The following is a 23,100-nucleotide window of genomic DNA, read 5'->3' as shown; positions in this document are numbered from 1 at the left end:
CTCAACAAATAAGTTTCTCATTAGATAACCTAAGAGCTTTTTTACATGAGGCTGTTAAAAGTTGTATCTTCTTTCAGGATTGTTGAACAATTGAGATCCAAGCTATACACAAAGAGCTTTTCCTTTCCTGCTTTTCCACTGTTTTTTTTAGGTGGCACTATGCTATAGCAGAATATTACAATTATACAAGTATGAAAATACCTTTCTTTCACTTTCTGAAATGATACTCCATTTTCCCTGCTCTAACCCTCCCCCCCCGAAAAGTGCTCTTAAAAAAACAGAAGTGAAACGTGAGGATCACATTGTCATCTAAAGAGACTGTAAACAATCATGGTTAATAATTCATGAGCGCACATTAAACGCCTTGTGTAGAAAAGCTCTTTGTGAGGCAACATTAATCCTTAGCATTACCTTCTTCTTTTTAAGCAGAGAGGCTGTCTTACATCTACATTTTCAAAATATCGAAAAAGAACCACCCTCTTTTGAATTAAATAACCTTCCCTTTACATCATCAAGGAGGTGATATATGCAGTTTCAAAAGTTAACAATTGTCTCATACAGTACTTGCATTTAAATTTATAAACTGGATGAAAGGCAGCAGTACTGCAGTTGGGCAGAAACTCCTAATAAAGAAAAATGTCTATTATTACACTGCATATTTTCAGTCCTAAACTGCTAACTTGTACATCCGTTTTTGCAACCTTACAATCAGTTTCTTCATTACAAGAAGTTATCTTTCTCTTCCTGTATTTGTGAAGGTCCTAAGGGCATGTCTAGATGGGGCAATAACCTGGGGAATGCCCCAGGATCAACCCTGTGCATCCACACGACACAGAGGGGATCCCGGGGGCAGGGAGGACTTTAATCCCGGTTTTTCCTGTGGTCCTGGGATCATCCCGAGACCACGGGATGTGTGGGCAGCTGTCTCGGTTTGTTCCGGCTCCTCGTGAGTAAATGCGAGGCGCCAGGAACCAGGCATCTGGGGTAGGACGGAGTGAGAGTTTGTGTGTTTTTTAACTTCCTTTTTTGCTGGTGCACTCCTGCACTCATTTTTGATACAAAAACAAAATGGTGGGCACGACGTCCTCTTCCTTCCAGGATGTCACGCGCTATGTGTAGACTGAGGGGGAGGATCTCACGATCATCATATCGCGAGATCCTCCCCCCTCCGCTGGTAGGTCTAGCCATGCCCTAAGTTAAACTTATGCTGTTCAGTATGTAATTTACTGGTTAGATGTTCTAATTTGTTCTCTATATAATGTAGCTTTTTATATATGGATTGCACAGTAACTGATTAACAAACAGCACTCCCTGAATATCTCATTTTTCCTATGGTGTGGAACTTGATTATCCACACCCGGTGGGGTCTTGGTACCTAAGCCCCTCTCATTTTATTATATAGAGAGTCAGGGTTTAATGAGTCAAAAGAGTTTTGAGTTGGCATTGCATATTTGGGAGGACATTCTTTGAATGTAGAATGTTGACCCAGTCTCCTCTGCTTAGAACTAGGTAATGCTGCAATACCTTCTCTATCTAAGCATCTGGATCCTTGCTGCTTCTTTGTTCGTTGAAGTTGTCTTTGGAGGTTCTCTACCAGGTGCCCCACATCTAAGATGAGTGACAACCAGAGAGAGAGAGCCTTCTCAGTGGTGGCACCCTGTGGAACTTTGTCTCCAAAGAGACCCCCTGGCACTAATGTAGTTATCCTTTCAGTGCCAGCCAAGCAGACGTTTTTATTCTCCCATGCTCTTAAATGTAGTTTAATGATTTTTTTCTTTTATAACATGTTATATTTTATTTGTGTATTTTATTTTGTTTTGTTGTATCTACAACTTTTAATAAATAATATAATTGTAATAAATATCAGGGAGCTGTACAGATTTTGTTCACTGGAGAAAACACCCAGAGCAATCATGTCAATTGATCTGGATAGCTCCCTATTCCTGAGAGCAAATGGAGTTTTAACAGAAGAGCTGGCAGACTCAACTGAAAAATCCTCCAGGGTTGCCTGGAAACCCATTGGATCTCCATTGATGCATAATAGTTGTATGATTCAAATAGCAAAGCTACTAACTCTCTCCTAAGTATGACTGTGCTGAATATTCAGAGCTAAACATTTTCAGCATGAAAGGGATGTTTTGGTGCAACAAAATTCTCCCTAAATGCTTATTTCTAGCTTTCTTTTCTGATGTCTTCAGGACTGGGGTTGTGGCCACTTGTTTTCTTAGGAAGGAGACCGCCCCTTTTTCTTTCTTTTTTTTGGAAAGGCTGCATATCAGCGGACTCTGAAAGTTTTTTGAAAATGCTCAATTTGGAGCCCAAGCTGTAAAAACATTCACCCCCTTTTAAGCTCCCTGAAGACAAAGGAGAGAGAGAGAACGAGAACTTTTTGCAGCTAAAGAAAGCTTCAGCAAAAAGTTACCGTCCTTTTCAGTGCAGCCCAACAACTCTTTGCTTTTCTAGAAAACTTATAGTAATGTCCTGAAATGCTGCCATCTTGTGGGGATTGAAGTAAATTGTGGCATCTAAGTACAATACAGTTATTTTGTCACTCCTACCTATAATAGGGTGACCATATGAAAAGGAGGACAGGGCTCCTGTATCTTTAACAGTTGTATTGAAAAAGAAATTTCAGCATGTGTCATTTGTATATATGGGGAACCTGGTGAAATTCCCTCTTCATCACAACAGTTAAAGCTGCAGGTGCCCTGCCCTCTTTTAAATCTGGTCACTCTAGTATAGCTCCTGCAGCTTTACCTGTTGTGATGAAGAGGGAATTTCACCAGGTTCTCCATATATACAAATGACCCCTGCTGAAATTCCCTTTTCTATGCAACTGTTAAAGATACAGGAGCCCTGTCCTCCTTTCCATATGGTCACCCTAACCTATAAGGATGACGAATATATACAAGAAAAGCATCACATGAGCAAAACCTGTTTGTTTTTAGAAGTCATTTTCATGAAATATCTTCAAACTATCAATTTTCATTGAAAGAAATAAGGAATGATTTTATCAGCCTCATGGTTGATACAACAGTAGGGGATTTTATTTGTGTCATAGGGTGGGGAAGGATTGTGGAAAATAAGTTAGTACAAAGTCTTTGTCTTATTTTGAATTTGGCCTGTGCACATGTAGAGACTAAGGCCACGGCTAGACCTCAGGTTTATCCTGGGATCATCCAGGGTTCGCCCCTGCCTGAGCACTGGATCCCCTGTGTGTCACCTAGATGAACAGGTCTGACCCCTGGATGATCCAGGGATAAACCTTAGGTCTAGCTATGGCCTAAGAGTACAACCCTAGTGAGTTGCCACCCATTAGAAAGAAGCCTCCAATCCCGGTTTTGAAGTATTCAATGCGCTACCAGGCTGCTACTGGCAGTGCAGGAGAAATGAAGGAGGCTTTTTCCTGCTCTGTCTTCCTTTTTGTTCATTTTCTAGAGGAGGCCTGCTTGAGGGCTGGAGAGATCATAGGTCTTTTTTTATATCCAGGCCACTCTTCTCCCTTCACCCCATACACACACCCCTTTTGACCTCTGCCAGGTCATCTGAGGCTGCTTTTGTGAGTTTGGAAAGTAGGCACCATGGCTCTTTCCACAGCAGCTGCGAGGGAGTGGTGGCAGTGGGGAAATCCCTAAAATCCTATGTTCGTTGGGATGCTTCCCAGGGACCATAGACTTCCTCTCTCTGAGAGTTAGGCCACAGCTAGACCTCAGGTTTATCCTGGGATCATCCAGGGTTCGCCCCTGCCTGAGCACTGGATCCCCTGTGTGTCACCTAGATGAACAGGTCTGACCCCTGGATGATCCAGGGATAAACCTTAGGTCTAGCTATGGCCTTAGTCAGGGTAAGGAAGTGTCCCTCACAATCGTAGAGCACACTTGGCCTCGACAAATAACAATGTGTGTTCAAAGTAACCTCCAATCTTCTTTGTGAAACCCAAGAGTCCATGGGGAATAGATATGCACTACCAGTGGGCCAGTGTGGTGTAGTGGCTAAGGTGTTGGACTGGGAGTGGGGAGATCTGGGTTATAGTCTCCACTCAACCTTGGAAACCCACTGGGTGACTTTGGGCCAGTCACAGGCTCTCAGCCCACCTCACAGGGTTGTTGTAAGGATAAAATGGAGAGGAGGAGAAGGATGTATGCTGCCTTGGGTTCATTGGAGGAAAAAAAGGTGGGATATAAATGCAACAACAACAACAATAATAATAATGGCTGCTTGATCAGCTTAGATATCACTTGCCAGAGATAAACCTAGAGAATTCAGCTGTAGAACTGACATAGGAAGAAGTATGCCATGGAAAAGGCCATGCTAGAAGGCCACTTTTTTGATGTCTACACTTCTTTCAACTCTGTCTCATCCCTCTATCTACACCTCCCTTTCACATCAGTCTTTTTGAGTGCCCACTTATAAGGTGTAGTAATCATGTATCTTACCCAATTTTCTTGTGGTAAGTAGCAACCTGCCATTTCAATAACTACAATGCCCCTAGTATAGTATTGCTTTGGGGAATTATTGGTAATTAAAATGCCCGTCTGGGGTGTTGGAGTTGCAGGGTGATATATAAATATTTTTATTAGTAGTATTAGTAATAAATAAAATGACAGGTAGTTTGAAAATCTGTGAATATTTTGTAAAATAGGCACAATAGTTTTCATTCAAATACGTATTTTTAAACATATTCTGAAAACATTGTTGAACTAAGAACTGGAATATTGAAGAAATGTGAAATTGGCAGTTCTAAGTTCTAATCAACTAAGTTCTAATCCACACATTAATCCAAGCAATGCGAATCAGGTCAATTAGAATTGGGACTCACAAATATAAAATTCCACAATCACCCTTTGACCTTGCTACACCAATGCATGTTGAATGTGGTCCTCTAGGTGACAGCCATTATGGAGGGTTTTACGAGATGGAACCCTGGACAAACCTGCTGGTTGTTAAGGATAGTTTGTGGAAACGGCACATGCCTGGCCTTTTGGCAGCACCAAACATTTGGTTGAGAGCGTATGGATGTGGTAGTGAATACAGCTTAAAATTTATTTAGTGTCAACAAAGGTATCAGAGAAGCCATCAGGACCGGAGGCAGATTTGAGGCCAGGCGTCTGGTGGCCCCACAGGCTGTCACCTAACCCCCTCCAAGTACCACCCAGGCAGGTGATTCAGCACACCCAGCAGTTCCCGAGTGGACAGACCAACAACTTTCAGTACCTCCCAGACAGGCAATATATTATGTTTATAATGTAATAAAGACTGATACGTTTTGAAAGTGTGAGTTCCTTAAAAGTAGGCAATTCATTCTTCATTACTTAGGTCATGGTATATATGTGCTAGAGCATTTTAAGAGTTGAGTACAAGAAAATTAGCTACACACGCACCTGGGCTGGTACATGTTCATAGATACTAATGGAGTACAAAGGTTTAAAACTTCTATGAAAACACAGCCATAATCTTGAATGTGAGGTACTCTAATGATAGTTCTTCAGGCTCACTTACATTCATAAAAGATGTGTATGTATTTGTGTGTGTTCAATGTATGCAGGATAAAATAGTTGGCATTTTTAATTTGAAAGCTTAAAGAGGTAGTTAAGGGCTACGCTAGAAAGCTTACTTCCTAACAGGTAAGCTTTCTACATGCAGGCAAATACTGATGTTGGAATTCTTTTAAACAAGAGATCCCTTGCAAGCAGTTTATACTGGCACAATCCCATGGGAGGGTTGTACTGCCAGCGCCAACTTTTAAGCAGCCACAGTAGATCCCGGGAATGCCAGGCCCAGAGATCAAGGCATCATGCTGAAAGAGCCCAGAATCAATGGCTGGCTGGGGTCAAAGTATCTGTCCCAAAGGAGAGGAGTGACAGGCAGGCAGGCAGGAGATGAAAATAAAAAGGTAATGCTAGTCAAGACTAAAACTAGAGTGTTGCTCAGGCAAAGCCCCGGGCCTGGCTTGGAAAGATTGGTAGCTAGGCCAGGTCAGGAAGAACCAATGAGCTGCTTGGGGATGAAGTCCTTTTTAGCCTCTACTGTACAGCCATAAGTGGGTTGAGGGACACCACCATGAAGAAGAGGAGGTTCCTGGCTCAAGTCCCAGCTGATCTGGATAGGTATCAAGGGCTTTGCTGAGAATTTCAGTTGGCTCTGTAAAATAAACCCATTTGCAGAAGTCAGGCTGGGTCAGTTAACATCTGGGGAATACAATATAATTTGACTGATACTGGAGAAATCTCAAACTCTTAGCAATGTACATTAGTAAAACAAATGAAAAAGCAACAGATGGTGAAGGGGGAAATGTACCACTGTTTAAAACAGCAGTACAGTGTAACATTTCACCCTGATAGTACAGTGTTTCTTATCGCTAAGTATTTCTGTAGCGGAGATCCCATTAATGCTCAGCTGATTTAAGAATGGGTAAATAAATTCATAAGAGATCTATTTCATCAGTTAATAACCTGCCTTGCTAGGTACAACAAAAGAGCACATTGATTAAGTTCCCAAGCAGCAGACACAAAGGAAAGCAATTGATCCTGCATATTCTTTCACATACAAATTTTGCAAGTACCACAATAAGGTATTATTAGCGTTATGACGGTAATATAGGGCAATTACCTGCTCTTCGCTCTGTTTCCTTACTGCAGAGTGTTTTTGGCTGTACAGACGAACGAAGAGATTATGGGTGTAACTAAGAAGTGTTTATGTAGCCGGGTCCCACTGTTGGTTCTTGAAGGCAAACAAACACCAGGGCAATTCATGTCAGCAGCTCCAACAAGAAAAAAACAGCTGTGTTTGCAGTATTTACTTATTAGAAGATGATTTATGTCTCCTGTGTATGGTAAATGTCACACACTTGGAGAATGTTGACAATTACTGGTAAATTTAATGATTTTAGAAAGCTTAGTGGGAAATATCAGAAGTGTTTGTGTAATGAAGCTTGTGTTTGAAATTTATATGCATGGTATGATATATGCCTTTTACTAACAGTAATGGCGATGCTTTGGAACATTTACTGAACAAATGTAGCTGGCTTTGAGAAATTTTATTAAACATCAGAGTTTTATCGCATTTCCACCTGGGTCTCTTCAAATCTTAAGAATTATTTATTTATTTACAATATTTACATACCGCTCCCCATTCAAAATTTCAGAGCGGTGTACAAGATGAAATACAATAAAAACAGAATAAAACACCTTAAAATAGGTTTTTAAAAGCAAAATGAAATGTGAACTGTGAACCGTGGCTGGTCGTTAAGGAAAGGCTTCCTGGAACAATGACGTTTTCAGGAGGCACCAAAAGGAATACAAAGTTGGTGCCTGCCTGACCTCCAGAGGCAGGAAATTCCACAGCAGGGGGGCCACCACGCTGGAGGCTCTTACCCTGGTGGACTCCAATCAGAGGATGGGACTATGTGGAACCCATAAATGTTAATGTTCATAAGATTTCTGACATCTGCTGGTGAATGCTATTAATCACGGTTAGGTGATGATCAGCATTCATCACTTTATTTCATAGGTTTTGGACATTCACCAAATTTCACATTCACTGATACATATATAAATGTAAGCAAACATACATAAGGAGAAGCTGGAAGTTGAGCTGAGTACCCTAAAATGTATACTCTATTTCTGGCTCCATTGCAATTTAAGTCCTATCCCTAATTCGCTCACCTCAATGGTCTGGACGGACTCTTATAAATCCCCATGGGTGAAAGTAGTTCAGCTAAAATAGGGTGACCAACTGTCAGGATTTCCCCGGATTTGTCCTGGTTTTTGTTCTTTCCATGGTGTCGGGGGATTTTCTATAATTTTCAATAATGTCCTGGAATGACACACCTTCCCCTTTAAGACTTCCATTAGCATGGCAGGAGGGAGTGACATGCTTTCTTGAGGCACATCATTCCCCCACCCCGAGCTCCAATTGAGGTCTTAAAGGGGAAAGTGGGTCATTCGTGGACATTATAGAAAAGGCCCCAATTGGAGTGGATGGTGGTGGAGCAGAATGAAACTTTTCCCCTCCTCCACTCCAATCGGGTTCTTTAAGGTGGCGGGGGAATAACGTACTTTCTGCAGGACTCAGAAAGCTGCTTCCCCACACACACACTAGGTGTCCTCTTTTTTGGTTTCCCAAATATGGTCACCCTAGCTAAAACTTACCACCATAGGGCTCTCCCATGACCATCTGTTATCCCTGGACCTGGGCAGTGCCAAAAGGATCATTAAGCAGAGACTCCTGGACATTGATACTCAGGAGCTACAGCAAGCTGCACGAGGCCCATGTTCCCCATATGCCTTGGGGCTATGGGATCACAACTAAAACAGTGTACCTCTGTATTTAAGCTGGTTATCTATACCCAAATATAGGATGGCATTCTCCCTAGCAAGGCTTAATGCTATGCCTTCTAGGGTAATGGAGGGCAGATTTGAGAAAGTTCCACTATCAGATAGATACTGCCCCTGTAACAATGAGGAGGTGGAATCTATCTCCCACTTATTATTCAACTGCAGCTTCTATCAGGAGGCAAGAAAAGCCCTTATCCATCATTTCACGCAACGATTACCTGGATGATCGTCCATGACCCTTATGTCGGTCCTTTTACAGGCCCAAGATAAGCATACCACCGAACAAGTTGCTAAGAGCTTTGGCTATTGGGCAGTATAAAAATGTAATAAATAAATAAATAAATAAATAAATAATTTCTTAACTGGGCAATCCTTACGAGATCAGTTATGGTGACAAGACTTCCTTTTGCTTCTAGTACAGAGCTTTAAGGAGGTTTCATGCAATCATACTTTGTTTTAATTCCATGTATTTTAAATATTTATTATGTGTTTTTACATGTTTTATTGGTCTGTTGACTGTAATAAAGAATTGATAAGGAGAAGTATATCTCCTGGAGGCCTGGGGTGGGGAAATAACATTTCAAGTTCTTAGGAGGTAGCCTCAGATTCCTTGGAGACAGTTTTAGACTATGTTCCAGATGGAGCTGGGAGATCTTAAATGCATGAAGGCCAACTCCAACCATTTAGAAGTCTGGGTAAGCCAGTGCCTGAGATTTTTCCAATTAGGAGGTCTTGCTAAATTTTCTGGGAAAGGTTTTCCAACATTCAAATTAAGTCAGGTGAACTATACCAGTATTGAACAGAGGGAAAGTCACCAAATATCTACCTCATAATTAATGTCTGTGTGTGTGTGTGTGTGTGTGTTTTACTTTCAGGAGCGACTGCTGATGAGCCTTTTGCCCAGGAATGTTGCCATGGAAATGAAGGAAGATTTCCTGAAGCCACCTGAAAGGATTTTCCATAAGATTTACATTCAGAGGCACGACAATGTTAGGTAGGACTGATACAAGGCTGAAATAGAAGTCAAACCCTATTAACATATAGTGATGTGCAATGGTAAATGGCATTGCTTATGATTTGTTGTATGGAGTGAGGAAATGAGCACGTGTACAAGTGCAGTAGAGGTGAGGTGAAGCCATTCTGAGTTAGTGAAATGGATAATCTAATGCTTTACAAGATATAAGTCCAACCAACCTGTTAACATGTTGGAGGCCTTAAGAACAGTGTGTTGCAAAATTATTAGTTCAGGATGTTCAGAGTGTTAGTTCTGAAACTCATTAACCTGTCTGGGCCGCACAGGCTTGAACTAATATTTGTAGCAGTAGTAACAGCGGCTCAGCTATAACAGCAAAACACAATGAGACAAAGGATTTCTTGGTATGGTTAAAAGTAATCCTTTACTGACAGAGATAAATAATTTAGCAATGGCACATTATATACAAATATACTCACAGACGTTCAAATTACACAGCATACATCGAGTTGGGGTAACATGAGAGAAGGGAAAGTACCTTACAAAACACAGTTACTTTTATAATAAATCCTGTACATCTGATGCAATCACTAATTGACCAATTAACGCAAACACAGTCCCAGCAATAATTCAATTAGTGTCCAGCTGCATCGTTGACCTTTAAGTGTTCTGCTGAATCCTCACTTCTGCCAGGCCCCCGGGTAACAGTAAAAATTAGGGATGTGCTCGGCTCCGATTAGAAGCGGAGAATCAGAAGCGAACTGGCCTGCTCCGCCTTGCCCAGAGGCGGAGTAGAAGCGGACCAGGGACCCATAGAAACACAGTGAAGAGAAGCACCCATACGCGGAGCGCTTCTCTTTTCACGGACCGATCCGATCGCCATTTTGAAAAATTTTGCCCATAGGATTGCATTGCGGAAAAGAATAGGGGATAACTGTGTTGTTTTTTAAGCTATCTTTCTGAAACTTCTTGTGCTTAGAGAGTCATGGCTGGGGGTCATTTTGAGCCTACTCTCAGCTCTCTGTGTGCTGCGGTTCGCTTGCTAGAATTTTTGGGAAAATCGGGTAAAACAGCGGGGAAATGTACCTTTTTCGAAGGGCTGAGGGACAGAGTCAACTCCCGGTCATGATCACATGATCCCAAAGTTGGAGGAGGGGATAGGCAAAACGGGTAACTTGGGATTCTGGGAACTTCTCTTTCTTAGTCTGAACGGACTTTTCCCAGTGTTTTTTAAAACAGTAGCCCCACCAAATGCACAAACACAACCTGAAATCATATACTAAGCCAATAATAAGAGATAGAAAACATAGCACTGCTACCCACCCTAATTTTGGGGAACAACTGAATAGATGTGGTGCAAGGGGATGAGCTCCCCTAGGGCATGTGGATGTGCCCAGTGCACTCTCCTGACCTTGGAGGATCATCAGAGTCCTCCAAAGGTAAATCCCTGGAGAGAATGCCTATCATGAGTTGAAGTGAGCGTTTGCTTCTTAAAGACTGGTACCTAGGCAGGACCAGTCAAATTGGCAGATGATTCCCCCTCCCCTTGGGCACGTCCACTCCCCTCTTACTGGTAAAAGACAGATATAGCCTTTTTTAAAAAATTCTTCTTGTTGTTTATTCAGCAACACTGCTGCTTTTAATTCCACTCCTCCTTTGTTTATTTATTTATTTATTCCATTTTATATGCATTACTGGCTTTGAAACTATCCTTGGCTCACTTCCTTGTGCCCCCAGAAATGTCTGCTGCCTGCCTGCCTTCCCTCCCTCCTCCCCTGCCCACCTCGCAGGGATGGTTTTTGGGTGTCTTGCTTTGACTCAGGGGAGAAGTCCTTCCTGTGCTCAAGTTCCAAATCAATTTTTCAAGTGTGAAAGAAGATTAATATTTAGGTTTATCTCTACTCCCCAATTCATGGCATGTTGGGATTTCCTTTGAAATGGGCCCATTGAGCTGTCTGCAGCTTTAAATCCCTGAGATACTGGGGTGTCCGACTTTCATAAATTCCCCAAAAATCAGGGGATGATGGGATTGGCTTGAAACTTGGCGTCCATGTGGACACATGGATAAGCTCTCATGGGACCGAAGGTGAGGTTTCTGACGTGCAAATTGACGTAGTTGTAGCATGGGACTTGATTTGGGGTGAGTTAAAAGGTTAGAGCCCCGCCAAAAATCAGGGGATGATGGGATTGCCTTGAGTCTTGGCGTGCATGTGTATCCCTGGATAAGCTATCATGGTGCCGAGTTTGAGGTTTCTAACATGCAAATTGACGGAGCTATCGAAAGGGGTGTGAATGGGGTGTCCGATTTTCATAAATTCCCCAAAAATCAGGGGATGATGGGATTGGCTTGAAACTTGGCGTGCGTGTGTATACCTCCATGAGGTGTCATGGTGCCAAACTTGAGGTTTCTAACTTTAACAGAAAAAAAGTTGTATACTTTTTTAGCTTTCAATGCAAGCCTATGGGGGGGGAAATGGAGCTCCAATCCGGATCTGGAGCTCCGCAGCGGAGCGGAGCGGACATAGGCGGAGCGGGGGTGGAGCAAAGCGGCCCGATCCACAAATCGTGGATCTGGAAGAGAAGCGGAGCGGGGGGTCCGTGCACACCCCTAGTAAAAATAGTGGAAAATACAAAACAGGATCCATTTAAGGATTCCAACAGAGTGTCCTGCTGGCACAGGCCAAAGGACTATCTAGTTCACCATTCTGTGCATAGTGGCCAACTGGATGCCTGTGGGAAGGCTACAACTGGGACATTGCCTTATACCAAGTCAGACCATTGATCCATGTAGCCCGGTATTGTGGACACTGACTTGCAATGTATGCAGTGCATGTGCTCTGCTTTTTTATTTATTTTATTTATTTATTTAAGGATTTTTATGCCACCATTCAGCCAAAAAAGGCTCTCATGGTGGCTTACAAAGGTATTTCTTGACAGTCCCTGCCCACAGGCTTACAATCTAAAAGACATGACACAAAAGGAAAGGGGATTGGGTGGGAGGAGGAGGAGGGGGGAAAGGAAAGCAAATTCAGGCACTACAATCTTAGTTGGAAAAGTTCAGCAGTTACAGGTGACAGCAGGAGGGAGGGGGCTCTGAGCTGGAGCTGGACCCAGGCACGGTGGAGAGGTGCCTGGCTGCTGCTTCCTCCCTCACTGGTGGCCTCTGCAGAGACAGTTGATAGCAGGAGGGAGGGGGCTCCCAGCTGGAGCTGGACCCAGGCACGGTGGAGAGGTGCCTGGCTGCTGCTTCCTCCCTCACTGGTGGCCTCTGCAGTGACAGTTGGTAGCAGGAGGGAGGGGGCTCCCAGCTGGAGCTGGACCCAGGCATGGTGGAGAGGTGCCTGGCTGCTGCTTCCTCCCTCACTGGTGGCCTCTGCAGAGACAGTTGGTAGCAGGAGGGAGGGGGCTCTCAGCTGGAGCTGGACCCAGGCACGGTGGAGAGGTGCCTGGCTGCTGCTTCCTCCCTCACTGGTGGCCTCTGCAGAGACAGTTGGTAGCAGGAGGGAGGGGTCTCTCAGCTGGAGCTGGACCCAGGCACGGTGGAGAGGTGCCTGGCTGCTGCTTCCTCCCTCACTGGTGGCCTCTGCAGAGACAGCTTTTGAGCTATAGCCCCTCCGTACAAACACATGAGTGCAGCAGCAGCCTTTTGCTTGTATTCCCCAGCAGATGGTATGCAGAGGAATACTGCCTATGATATTGGAGATGATATACAGCCATCATGACAAATAGCCATCATGACAGCCATTGATATAGAATTATCCTCCAGGGATAGCCTTGGAGCATGGCAAGCAGTGCCCTAGCGAAACCTATGATGCACGGGCTGCAGAAACCAGATCCTGTGTTTCATTTGGAAAAGAAATCACCACTCCTCCTATGCCACACATCACTGTGGGACAGCAGTGCCACCATCTAGTGTTTTGCCTTGCTTTTAGAATTCCATTCTTTCAGTGGCTATGGTGAATTCTTCCAAATCCCAACAAAATTGTATAATGCAAAGCCTGTTTTCTAGATTTCACAGGTTTTTTTGGCAAGCCAGGACTGTATTGATTTAGTATTTTGGCTCATATATGAAGGGATTCCTATAAAGGATTTCTGTTCTGCACAAACAAAATAACCAGATTGGTCCTTGTTTTAACTCTGTAGATAGTGATCGTGATGTGCACCACTTGAGTATCAAAGGGCCCATTTATTTTCTATGTTAAGTACTGATCTCAATATAATAGATAGTCAAATTTGGAACTAATTTTAATTATTCTTTGATCCTCATAGGGCTATGCTTCTTTCTTCTTTTGCTACCCCCAAGCTCTGTTTATGAAGGCTATCCCAGGTCATTTCTGCTGAATTTTACTTTTTGGATAAATGGGACTCCTGGTTAGAATTATTTGCAGCTGCTGTTTCCTTTCCAAATACTAAACTCTCTCAATGATTTGTTTCTTGATGTCTTTGAACCCACACCCATGATGTTTTGTAGTGCATTTGTGGTTTACTTATATGCAAAAGGCACAGAGCAAAGAATTGTTATAATCGCCTCTGCTCCCAGTGCTAAAGCTATGAAGAGCATGAAAGCCTCTAAGCACTGTATCAAAAGAGAAAGATCAAGGAGCTCAGAGCTGACATGAAGCTTGGAAGCAAAATAATTTTCCAAGAAGATGGGATATTTTCTTAGGCTGGAGCATTTGTATATTTCAATATAATTCTGAATCTGTAGGGTCGATTTCTTTCACAAAGTTTTACTCAGAATGATATGTATTAAAACAAATTTGGATTTGAAATCATCCTTTGGAAGCTTGCCAAGAAAAAAGATCACATCAGTTCCCCATTTCTAAAAAGAATGGTGCTGGGATGGAAGCCCCACATGGAAACACTGAGCCTTAATCCCAATTGTGTCGTCGCTCCAGAATTCAGATTTGTTATTGCATATAGATCCAGGGGCCAATATGATTCCCATGATGATTTGGACACACACACATCATATGAATTCTTGCTTGAGTTAATTGATCTTCTAGAACAGGTGTCACAAATATGGTGCCTGCAGGCACCCAAAAATATTTTTTTAATTCCTTTTCCCATCATGGATTTGTTTGAAATGTATACAACTTTCTAACAATTAAACATGGGCTGCAACAAAAGTGGACCAAACATCCAAATAAGTATCCTTTTGAAGGTGTAGACAAGAGCTTGAAGTAAAAAGGCAGTCAGTCCAAGAAAATATGGATTTGGTAGTTGATCCTCTTTTCCTAATATGCACATTTGGAGATTATATATATATCCACCTGCTGATTTTGCCTACAAAATACACACCTACCCTACTAGAAGAAAGTTGCTAGCTGTAGCTTCCACCCTCATCATAGTTTTCTAGGAAGTAAGTAGCCTCGTGTGGCGCAGAGTGGTAAAGCAGTAGTTTTTGCAGCTGAAACTCTCCCCACAGCCTGAGTTCGATCCCAGCGGAAGCTGGTTTCAGGCAGCCGGCTCAGGTCGACTCAGCCTTCCATCCTCCTGAGGTCGGTAAAATGAGTACCCAGTTAGCTGGGGGAAAGGTAATAACGGCCGGGGAAGGCAACGGCAAACCACCCCGCTATAAGGCCTGCCAAGAAAACGTCAGCGAAAGCTGGCGTCCCTCCAAGAGTCAGTAATGACTCAGTGCTTGCACGAGAGGTTCCTTTCCTTTCCTTCCAAGTGGGAATGCCTCTCTCTGTCCCTCCCTCCCTCTTTCTCTTTTGCTTTGTTTTATAAGATAATGATGATGATGATTAGATTTTTTCCATTTTCCAGTACAGTACAAACAGTAAACCCTGCTCCCCTTCCCCATTCCCTATTTAGGACCCTGTTTCCATTATTTTAACACTTAGCCTGACATGCCAAAATTAAGAATGTTAAGCTTTTCATAGTGTGGAGTTATGAGTTGCGTTTCACTAGCTTAATTTCTGCATGTCCAGCCACTATTAAATGCACAGAAGCAGGACGGTAGAGAAATGTTGGCAACTCTAAGAGTAAGGCCCATTGCACTCAGTGGCCTTTATTTCTGTGTCAACAAGATGCCAATTGAGGATGATACTTTATGCATCCGAAGAAGTGGCTCCTAGTCCACGAATGGTTATGTCATAATACATGTCTTAACAGAGCAATCCTAAGACCCCCTGGACAGAATCTGGGAGACCATAGGATACTTCTGATTCTTATATCCAAGGTGGGAAATACTGCTCTGAACCCGGAGCCAGGAGTCCAAGCTCCCGACCCCCTCACACTTGCAGCCAGCATGGAGAGAACTGCACCACAGAGGGGACTTCAGAGGACAGAAAAAGGATGTTCCCATGGGAGGGGAGGGGACTGGAGAAGGGGGGATATAAGACTTCCCCAGCCTCCTTCCCTCCCTGATGCCTCAGCTAGATAGACAACAATGCCCATCTAGCTAAAATGCAAAGCAAGGGAAGCACAGAGGCTGCTCCTTCCACTGCACTGGATTGCCGTAAGCCTCCAAATTCAGCAGTTTACGGACATCCCCATAGGATTGTGCCCTGAGTCTTTACGGTGCCAGAAGATGAAAGAACTCATGTTCTCACCCATGAACAAATACAATACTAATGCTAAAATCATGTGTAACAAATGATTTCCACAGGGAAACATAAAGGGGCTGTCTAAATGCTCAGAAAGCCCCAGGGTGGGTGCACAGTGGTGTGGCGTAGATTATATGATGCCACTGCAATCACACACACGCACACACGGTTTTCCACTAAAGCTCCAGAGGAAAAAAAAGTCAGGGACTTACCCAGACTTTTTTCTCCAGAGCGTTGTGAGGATGCAAGGTCAAGATAGCCCCTCGCCTTGCTCCAGAGTCGCAGCGGAGGTGTGGCTGGGCAGTGCCTGGTGGAAGGCGACTTGTGATGGGTTGCCTTGCACCAAGAAGAGGGCAGGGGTGGCTCTGGTCCGTGGGTGGCATCGAGATTACCCAGCACCACCCTGGGGGAGGGAAGCCACATGATTTCCGAGGGACCCGCCGCCAACTCGGCACCATGAAGACACCCCCAAAGAGATGTGCTTATAAGCAGCATGGAGTAAATGAAGCGCTGGAAGATTTTTATTTTTATTTTTTACTTGATCATGATGTACTGGTCCCCCAACTTTAAAAACACTTCAGTATCCTTGGTAATCTTCAACATTAACATGTGAGTTATACAGTTGGGTTTGAAACAGAGGCAACCACAATGTACAAATAATAAATTACACAAAATTGTATCTCAGTAGTTGAGAGGATAAAACTAGAAAGATGTGATTATTTTCACAATGTGTGCATGGTGAACTGTATTAACCTCTCGGCAGGGATTCTTTGCCTGTGCTTATAAGGCATTGGGTTCATTGTGCATATTTTAAAAATGTGTTATCTCTGATTTGCCCCCCACCAGGGAACTTTTGTTAAGCAAAACAAAGAGGTGGGATTTATTAGGGCTAGTACAGTATGTTATAACACAGCCTCCTGAATGTTTGCTCAGGGCCTGCTTCTTCTCACTGAGCATCCTCGCCAGGGAAAGATTTGTAGCATAGAAGTTATCAGGTGAGAGGGGGTGCTTCATCCTTCTGTCGTCTGCTTTATCCTTGAAATTCCCTCCCAATATTTCCCCCATGGAGTCCCAGACATGTGCTGGCAAGGAAAGCATGGGTTTGGAACCCCAATGGAGCAAAAGTGACTGGGGGTAGGATCAGGTAAAGGTGGCAGGCAGGAGAAGGCTTAAGCAGCCCTCCATTGGTGTTTCTCTGCTGCAGAGCACCCCTTTCCGTGAACGCTTTGCAGTGGGGAAGAGGCTGTCAGCTAATATTGAACATTATAATCAATAGCTTGGCCTTTTTGTTAGCAAACTCAACTGTCTTTTGTCCAAGTGTCCTACAGACCTAACTCTACTACTATGGCAAGGAGTAATACTATTCTGCATTACAAGACAGCCCTTCTGCTGACACAGACTTTTTATCAGGGCCTTGAGTAAAACTGTGGAGGTCTTGCGGATTAACTGAGGCAGCTGTGGCTCATTTGTCCCTCAAGGATGTGAAGTAGGGATGGGCCTTCAAGGGGGGGGGAGAAGGAGCAGGAGCAGGAGCAGGTGAGGTTTAAGCAAGGAACCTGTGTGCACGTCAGAGGTGCACTTTCAAAAAGATAGGAGGCAGAGGTTTGCTATTACCGGGGGTGGGGAGGGTAACCATTCAAAAATGCAAGGAGGCAGAGGTTTTGATACCAGTTTTGGATTGCAAACTCTTGTGAAGTTTTAAAGCCTAATTCTCAATGCTTCCTTTCTATACAATCCCTCTTAGCTTTAGATGCGAGCAGGATAGTAAGAGGGCAAGATAGTAAGATAGCAAGAGGGCAAGCTAATCATACATTAGCTACATTTAAGTAGTGTTCAAATTGCAGGGGGTCCTGCAAAGTCCAAATTCTTGAAAACTCTCATCTAAATAGAGATGTTGGCTACATTTGGGCTTGGAAATGACCTTAGTGGGTGTGTAAAGCCCAGCCAAAATGGAAGGCAAGCTTTATAAGTGTTGAATACTTCTCTGGCTTGGATAAAAATCCGAACTGGGGAATCTTGGCTCCCCCAATCCTGCCCACCCTGTCTCTATCACACTCTCAAAAGCCATCCACGCCGCCGCCGCCACTCAAGCACACAAACCCTTTCCTTACCTTAAATAAGTTGTATCAGGAGTAGCAGCAAAAGGCCAATGTCAAGTTTGAGGAGGGTATTCCCAGTACTTCCATTAATCTGCTCCTGTGTAAATGATTGAGGGCAACAAATTAAATAAAGTGGATTGCATGTGTGCTCATCCTTAGATTTTGCCCATGATCTTGTACAGAAATATGTTAGGTTAGGAAGACATATTAATCACTGGTAAAGTGTCTGTATCTCCTTTCTTTTTTACAGCATATTGTTTGCAGACATTGTGGGATTCACCAGCTTGGCATCGCAATGTACTGCTCAAGAACTAGTGAAGCTTCTGAATGAACTCTTTGGAAAGTTTGATGAATTAGCTACAGTAAGCATGCTCTTTTCCCTTTTAAATTTAATTTGAATTGATTTGTGAATTATGTCGAGTGTTTGTGTCGGTGGGAGGAATTATACTTAGTTGAGATGTGAAATAAACTGATTGCTACACCTGTTCCCACTATAAGGTCCGTAAATCATCACACGTTCCTGTTAAATGATTTATAATATTGGGTTTAAGCAATCCTTTGGAGTTGTGAAATATAAGTGGTTTAAAAAAGAGAGAGAAAATCAGAGATGGCATTTTAAGAATAATTCATCACCAGTTGGCTCATCATTAGCTTCAGAAGGAGATGTTTACACAATGCAACAACTATTAAAAAGTATTTTTACATGATGCATGGAAGTATGAATACTGAACATATAGTGTAAGCACTATGTAGAACATAGATGTGCCAGATACTGAGCACTCAGTCTAGATAGGCAGAGGCAGCTGTCAGTGCATGGTTCTTTTGCAGGGATGAATGATGTTCAAACTGTGCTAGAAGGGGTTGCACTTCCCATAAAGGGTCAGCTTTGTAGTCTGAGGGTGATGTTAGATCCAGAACTGTCACTTGAGGCACAGGTGAACTCAGTGGCAAAGAGCACCTTTTATCAGCTTAGGCTGATATGCCAGTTACGAACTTATCTGGACAGAGATAGTCTAGCTACAGTTATCCACACCCTCGTAATCTCTTGTTTGGTTTACTACAGTGTATTATATGTAGGGCTACCTTTGAAAAAGGTATAGAAACTTCAACTGGTCCAAAACAGGGCAGCGAGATTCTTAACACAGACCATTTAAATATGATCATATTACACTAGTGCTTTATGATCTGCACGGGCTGCCAGTCCATTTTAAGGCTGAATTGAAAAAATTAGCCTACAAAGCCCTAAATGGCTTGGGTCCAGATTACCTGAAGGATCGTCTCCTTGGGTATACCTGCCCAGACCCTAGATTATTCTCCTTTGAGTGCCCCCCACTAATGAGGTGAGGTGGATGGCTACTAAGGAGAGAGCCTTTTCAATAGTGGCTCCCAGTTGTGGAATTACCTCTCCAGAAAGGCTTGCCTGGCACCTACTTTGTGGTCTTTTTGGTTCCAGGTAAAGACCTTTTTATTTTCACAGGTTTTTTAGCCTTTCACCTGGGCCAGACCTACACCAAGCAGGATATAGCATTATGAAAGTGGTATGAAAGCAGTATATAAGAGGCAGGAGCCACACTACTGCTTTATAGCAGCATTGAAGTGCACTGAGAACTGTTGGGACTCATTGACACATACCGTATATTACTTTCATACTGCTGTGTCTTGCTTGGTGTGGCTCCTGCCTGTTATATAGCACTTTCACACCACTTTCATAGTACTATATCCTGCTTGGTGTAGATCTGGCCCTGGAGAACGTTTGACCTGTGACTTTTAAAAATTGAGTTAGTACTTTTTTAGATCTTTGCACTGCTGCTGGCTTTTATCTTGGTTAAAACTTTGGTTTTATTCTGTTTCAAACTTACTGTTTTTCTGTTATAGTTTACCTTGCTACTGTATTTTCTGGGTTTTAAGCTTTGTCTTGTAAACTGCCCAGAGAGCTTCGGGTAATGGGGGATAGAAAAGTCAACGTAGCAGAGCTTCCAAGTGCATTGAGCTGTGTGGAGGATCTTTTCTAAGAGATCTTGCAGAGGTGGACCAGACAAATCATTCAATAGTTTGGCTCTTAGACTGAATAGGAGCATTCCAGCCAACCGAAATTGGTTTAATTTGGGCTGGCTGATCAAGCATAATATTTATTTATTTATTTATTTATTACATTTTTATACCGCCCAATAGCCGAAGCTCTCTGGGCGGTTCACAAAAATTAAAACCATAATAAAACAACCAACATGTTAAAAGCACAATTACAAAATACAGTATAAAAAGCACAACCATGATAAAACCACGCAGCAAAATTGATATAAGATTAAAATACAGAGTTAGAACAGTAAAATTTAAATTTAAGTTAAATTTAAGTGTTAAAATACTGAGAGAATAAAAAGGTCTTCAGCTGGCTAGAGTTCCATGAGACAAGCAAGTAGAGTTCACAAGCTTAGGAGGGATCTCTCTCTCTCTCTCTCTCTCTCTGGAATGCATTAATTACCTTCTGGACCCACCCACTCAATCCCTATGGCTAGATGTAATTAGCCAAGATGGGTGAAGGTTGAGCACACAGGTTATTGGCCAAACCTCAGCAAGCACCTTGTCCACCTCTTCAATCTATGATAAATGAAAGTGATCCCATGTGCCCTAGAGACTGTTTCAATAGTGGTGTCAATTTCAATATGGAAAGGAACAATTTGGTCTTCAGTATGTCTTGCAAATTTGTCATAGCAGACCTCTGCATGTCCTAGAATTTCTCCTTCCGAGTTTAGTTGAAACACATAGATGCCATTTAAACATTACATTCAAAGCACTTAGGTAATTGGGTGTAGTTATGGCTTGCACGAGGGTCAATAAACCCAAATTGAATCCTGATAAGGCAGAGACCCTATGGATTGCTGGTTCCCAGGTCCAGAAATTGGAGTTTTTCCCTTTTCTGGATAGCGTTGCACTCCATTTGAAGGAGCAAGGCTGTAGTTTGGGGGTGCTTCTGGAGACCCAGGTGGCCCAGAGCACCCATGACCAAAAACACTTAGTAAAAAAAAAAGGTCTCTTCTCACAACAGTGGATTCAAATAATTCTGCACAGATATTTGCAAAATTGTACCTTATCCATGTTGGTGTTTTTATAAGGGATTTGACTTCCTCATCTGCTCAGACATACTTGCATGTGCTTAGCTGGATAAACAGCTATCTTCTGACAGCTATCTAGATTCCTTGTAATTCATGGTGGAACATTTTATATTGGAATAAAATTTGTTGTGCTTTCCTGTTACTCTTCCCATTTTTGTAAAAGGTCTGTCTTTTTAGAAGCTTGTATTCAATATCATTGCGACAATCATGCCTCCATTACCCAGTTAAATTGAACTCAGTGGGGTTTTGCAGGGAGTTCTGCCTGAAGCTTTTTATATGCAAAAGGAAATGGCATGAAAGGTAACTAGTCTAAATTCTTCAAATTACTTCTGCAGACAGTAAATTCCAAGAAGGGGAATTCCTATGGAAAGTATAGCCTGGGGCTTATAAAATGAACATTTGACCACCAAACCTTATTAGTACATCTATAAAGGAGAATAGCAACTCATAGTAACAAAAAATGTATATCAGCTTTTCCCAAGTTGGCACTCTCCAGACATGTTGGACTACAGATCCCATCATCCCCACTCAGCACAGCCATTGGGAAAAGTTGATGTAGAAGGCATTCCCAAAATCTCTTAAGACATTTTTAAATGTTAATATTGTTTGTGTGATTTATTATTTTACTTGTAAGCTGTGGTGTATAAATTATTGAAATAATTAAAAATAATAGGAACAGGGCTGCACCAGAAAATAGGATCTATCCCAGTTAAATAGGGTCAGTTGAGACCTTTTTGATGTAAGCCAGCCAAGTAGACACTAATATTGCAGGATTCTATAGTAAACATTTTACTTTTTTCCCCTTTTGGATACCGTTTTATTTTAGAAATATTGTAATCCTTTTTGAACTTTCAGGAATAGTTTGGATAGAAAATTAGCAACTGAGGCTGCAGCCCTATACACATTTACTTGGCAGAAAGTCTAATTGAACTAAAGGCATCTTACTTCTGAGTAGGCATATGTGGGACTGCACTGTAAGTGACTTCTCTCAAAATTTATGCTGATTAGTTGGGGGCCCATAAATACCCCTCTTTCAGTCTTATGTCCACTTGATATGAACTAGCTGGGTAATGCTTTCCTCACAAAGATGAGTGCTGGTCATGATGGCTATATATTACCTCCAGTATCAGATGCGGTATACTGAAGAGCATGTGAGAGGTCACTTTTGCACTCATGTCCTACTTGTGGGTTTCCCATAAGACCTCTTGGCAGCTTTCAATAACATCAACCATAGTGTCCTTCTGGACCACCTAGGGATGGGGTGGATCTTGGGAGCATTGTACTGCAGTAGTTCCAATCCTTTCTGTTGTGTCATGTCTACAAGGTGGTGTTGGGGAATTTCTGTTCATTGCCATGACCATTAATCTAGGATGTCAGCTACAGGCTTCTATCCTATCTTCTATGTCATTTAATGTATATATGAAACTGCTGGGAGAAGTCTAAAATGGTGTGTCATCAATCTGCTGATGACACTTGGCTCTACTACACCTTGTTGCCTAACTCTAAAGAAGCAGTCAATACTCTTGATTGTTGCCTAGGCTGGATATGTCTGAACAAGATGAATCACAGAATCATAAAATAATAGAGTTGGAAGGAGCCTATAAGGCCATTGAGTCCAACCCCCTGCTCAATGCAATGAAATTAAATCCAGTCAAGACAAAGATGCTATTCATCAGTAGGAAGCCTGAAAGGTCAGGTTTGTAGCACGGGAGTGTTTCCTTTGATCCTATGCTCTCCCTGGACTCTCAGATGCCAGCAGTGGCAAGGAGTGTGTCAGTCTTCTCCAGAGGCATGGCCCAGCCTGCTATTTAAGGGCATGTCTACACCAGTCCTATATCCGGGATCGTCCCGGGATCATCCTGTGCATCATAATGCCACACAGGGGATCCCGGGAGCAGGCAGGGACGATCCCTCCATTTTCCTGGGATAACCCTCAGGCGTAGAAAGGGCCTAAGACTCTGAAGACCAAGGTAGCATGTTGGGGAGGGTGGTAGGTGACCTGCCCTGCCTGTGGGGCTAGCCACCTAC

General features: G+C 42.8%; 1 protein-coding gene across 1 annotated transcript in view; it reads left to right on the top strand.

Moving 5' to 3' along the window:
* Nucleotides 1–23,100, top strand: part of ADCY1 (adenylate cyclase 1) — a 182,547-nt gene that overhangs the window by 90,368 nt on the left and 69,079 nt on the right. Inside the window, exons 3-4 of the mRNA XM_063130721.1 lie at nucleotides 9,212–9,330; nucleotides 18,213–18,324. Of these exons, the coding sequence (XP_062986791.1) occupies nucleotides 9,212–9,330; nucleotides 18,213–18,324 (231 nt within the window). The remainder of the gene's footprint in view (nucleotides 1–9,211; nucleotides 9,331–18,212; nucleotides 18,325–23,100) is intronic.

This window comes from Elgaria multicarinata, chromosome 1 (assembly GCF_023053635.1).
Source record: "Elgaria multicarinata webbii isolate HBS135686 ecotype San Diego chromosome 1, rElgMul1.1.pri, whole genome shotgun sequence".
NCBI lineage: Eukaryota > Metazoa > Chordata > Lepidosauria > Squamata > Anguidae > Elgaria > Elgaria multicarinata.
The sequence above is the reverse complement of the archived record's forward strand: the minus strand, read 5'-3'. Positions and strand labels throughout refer to the sequence as shown.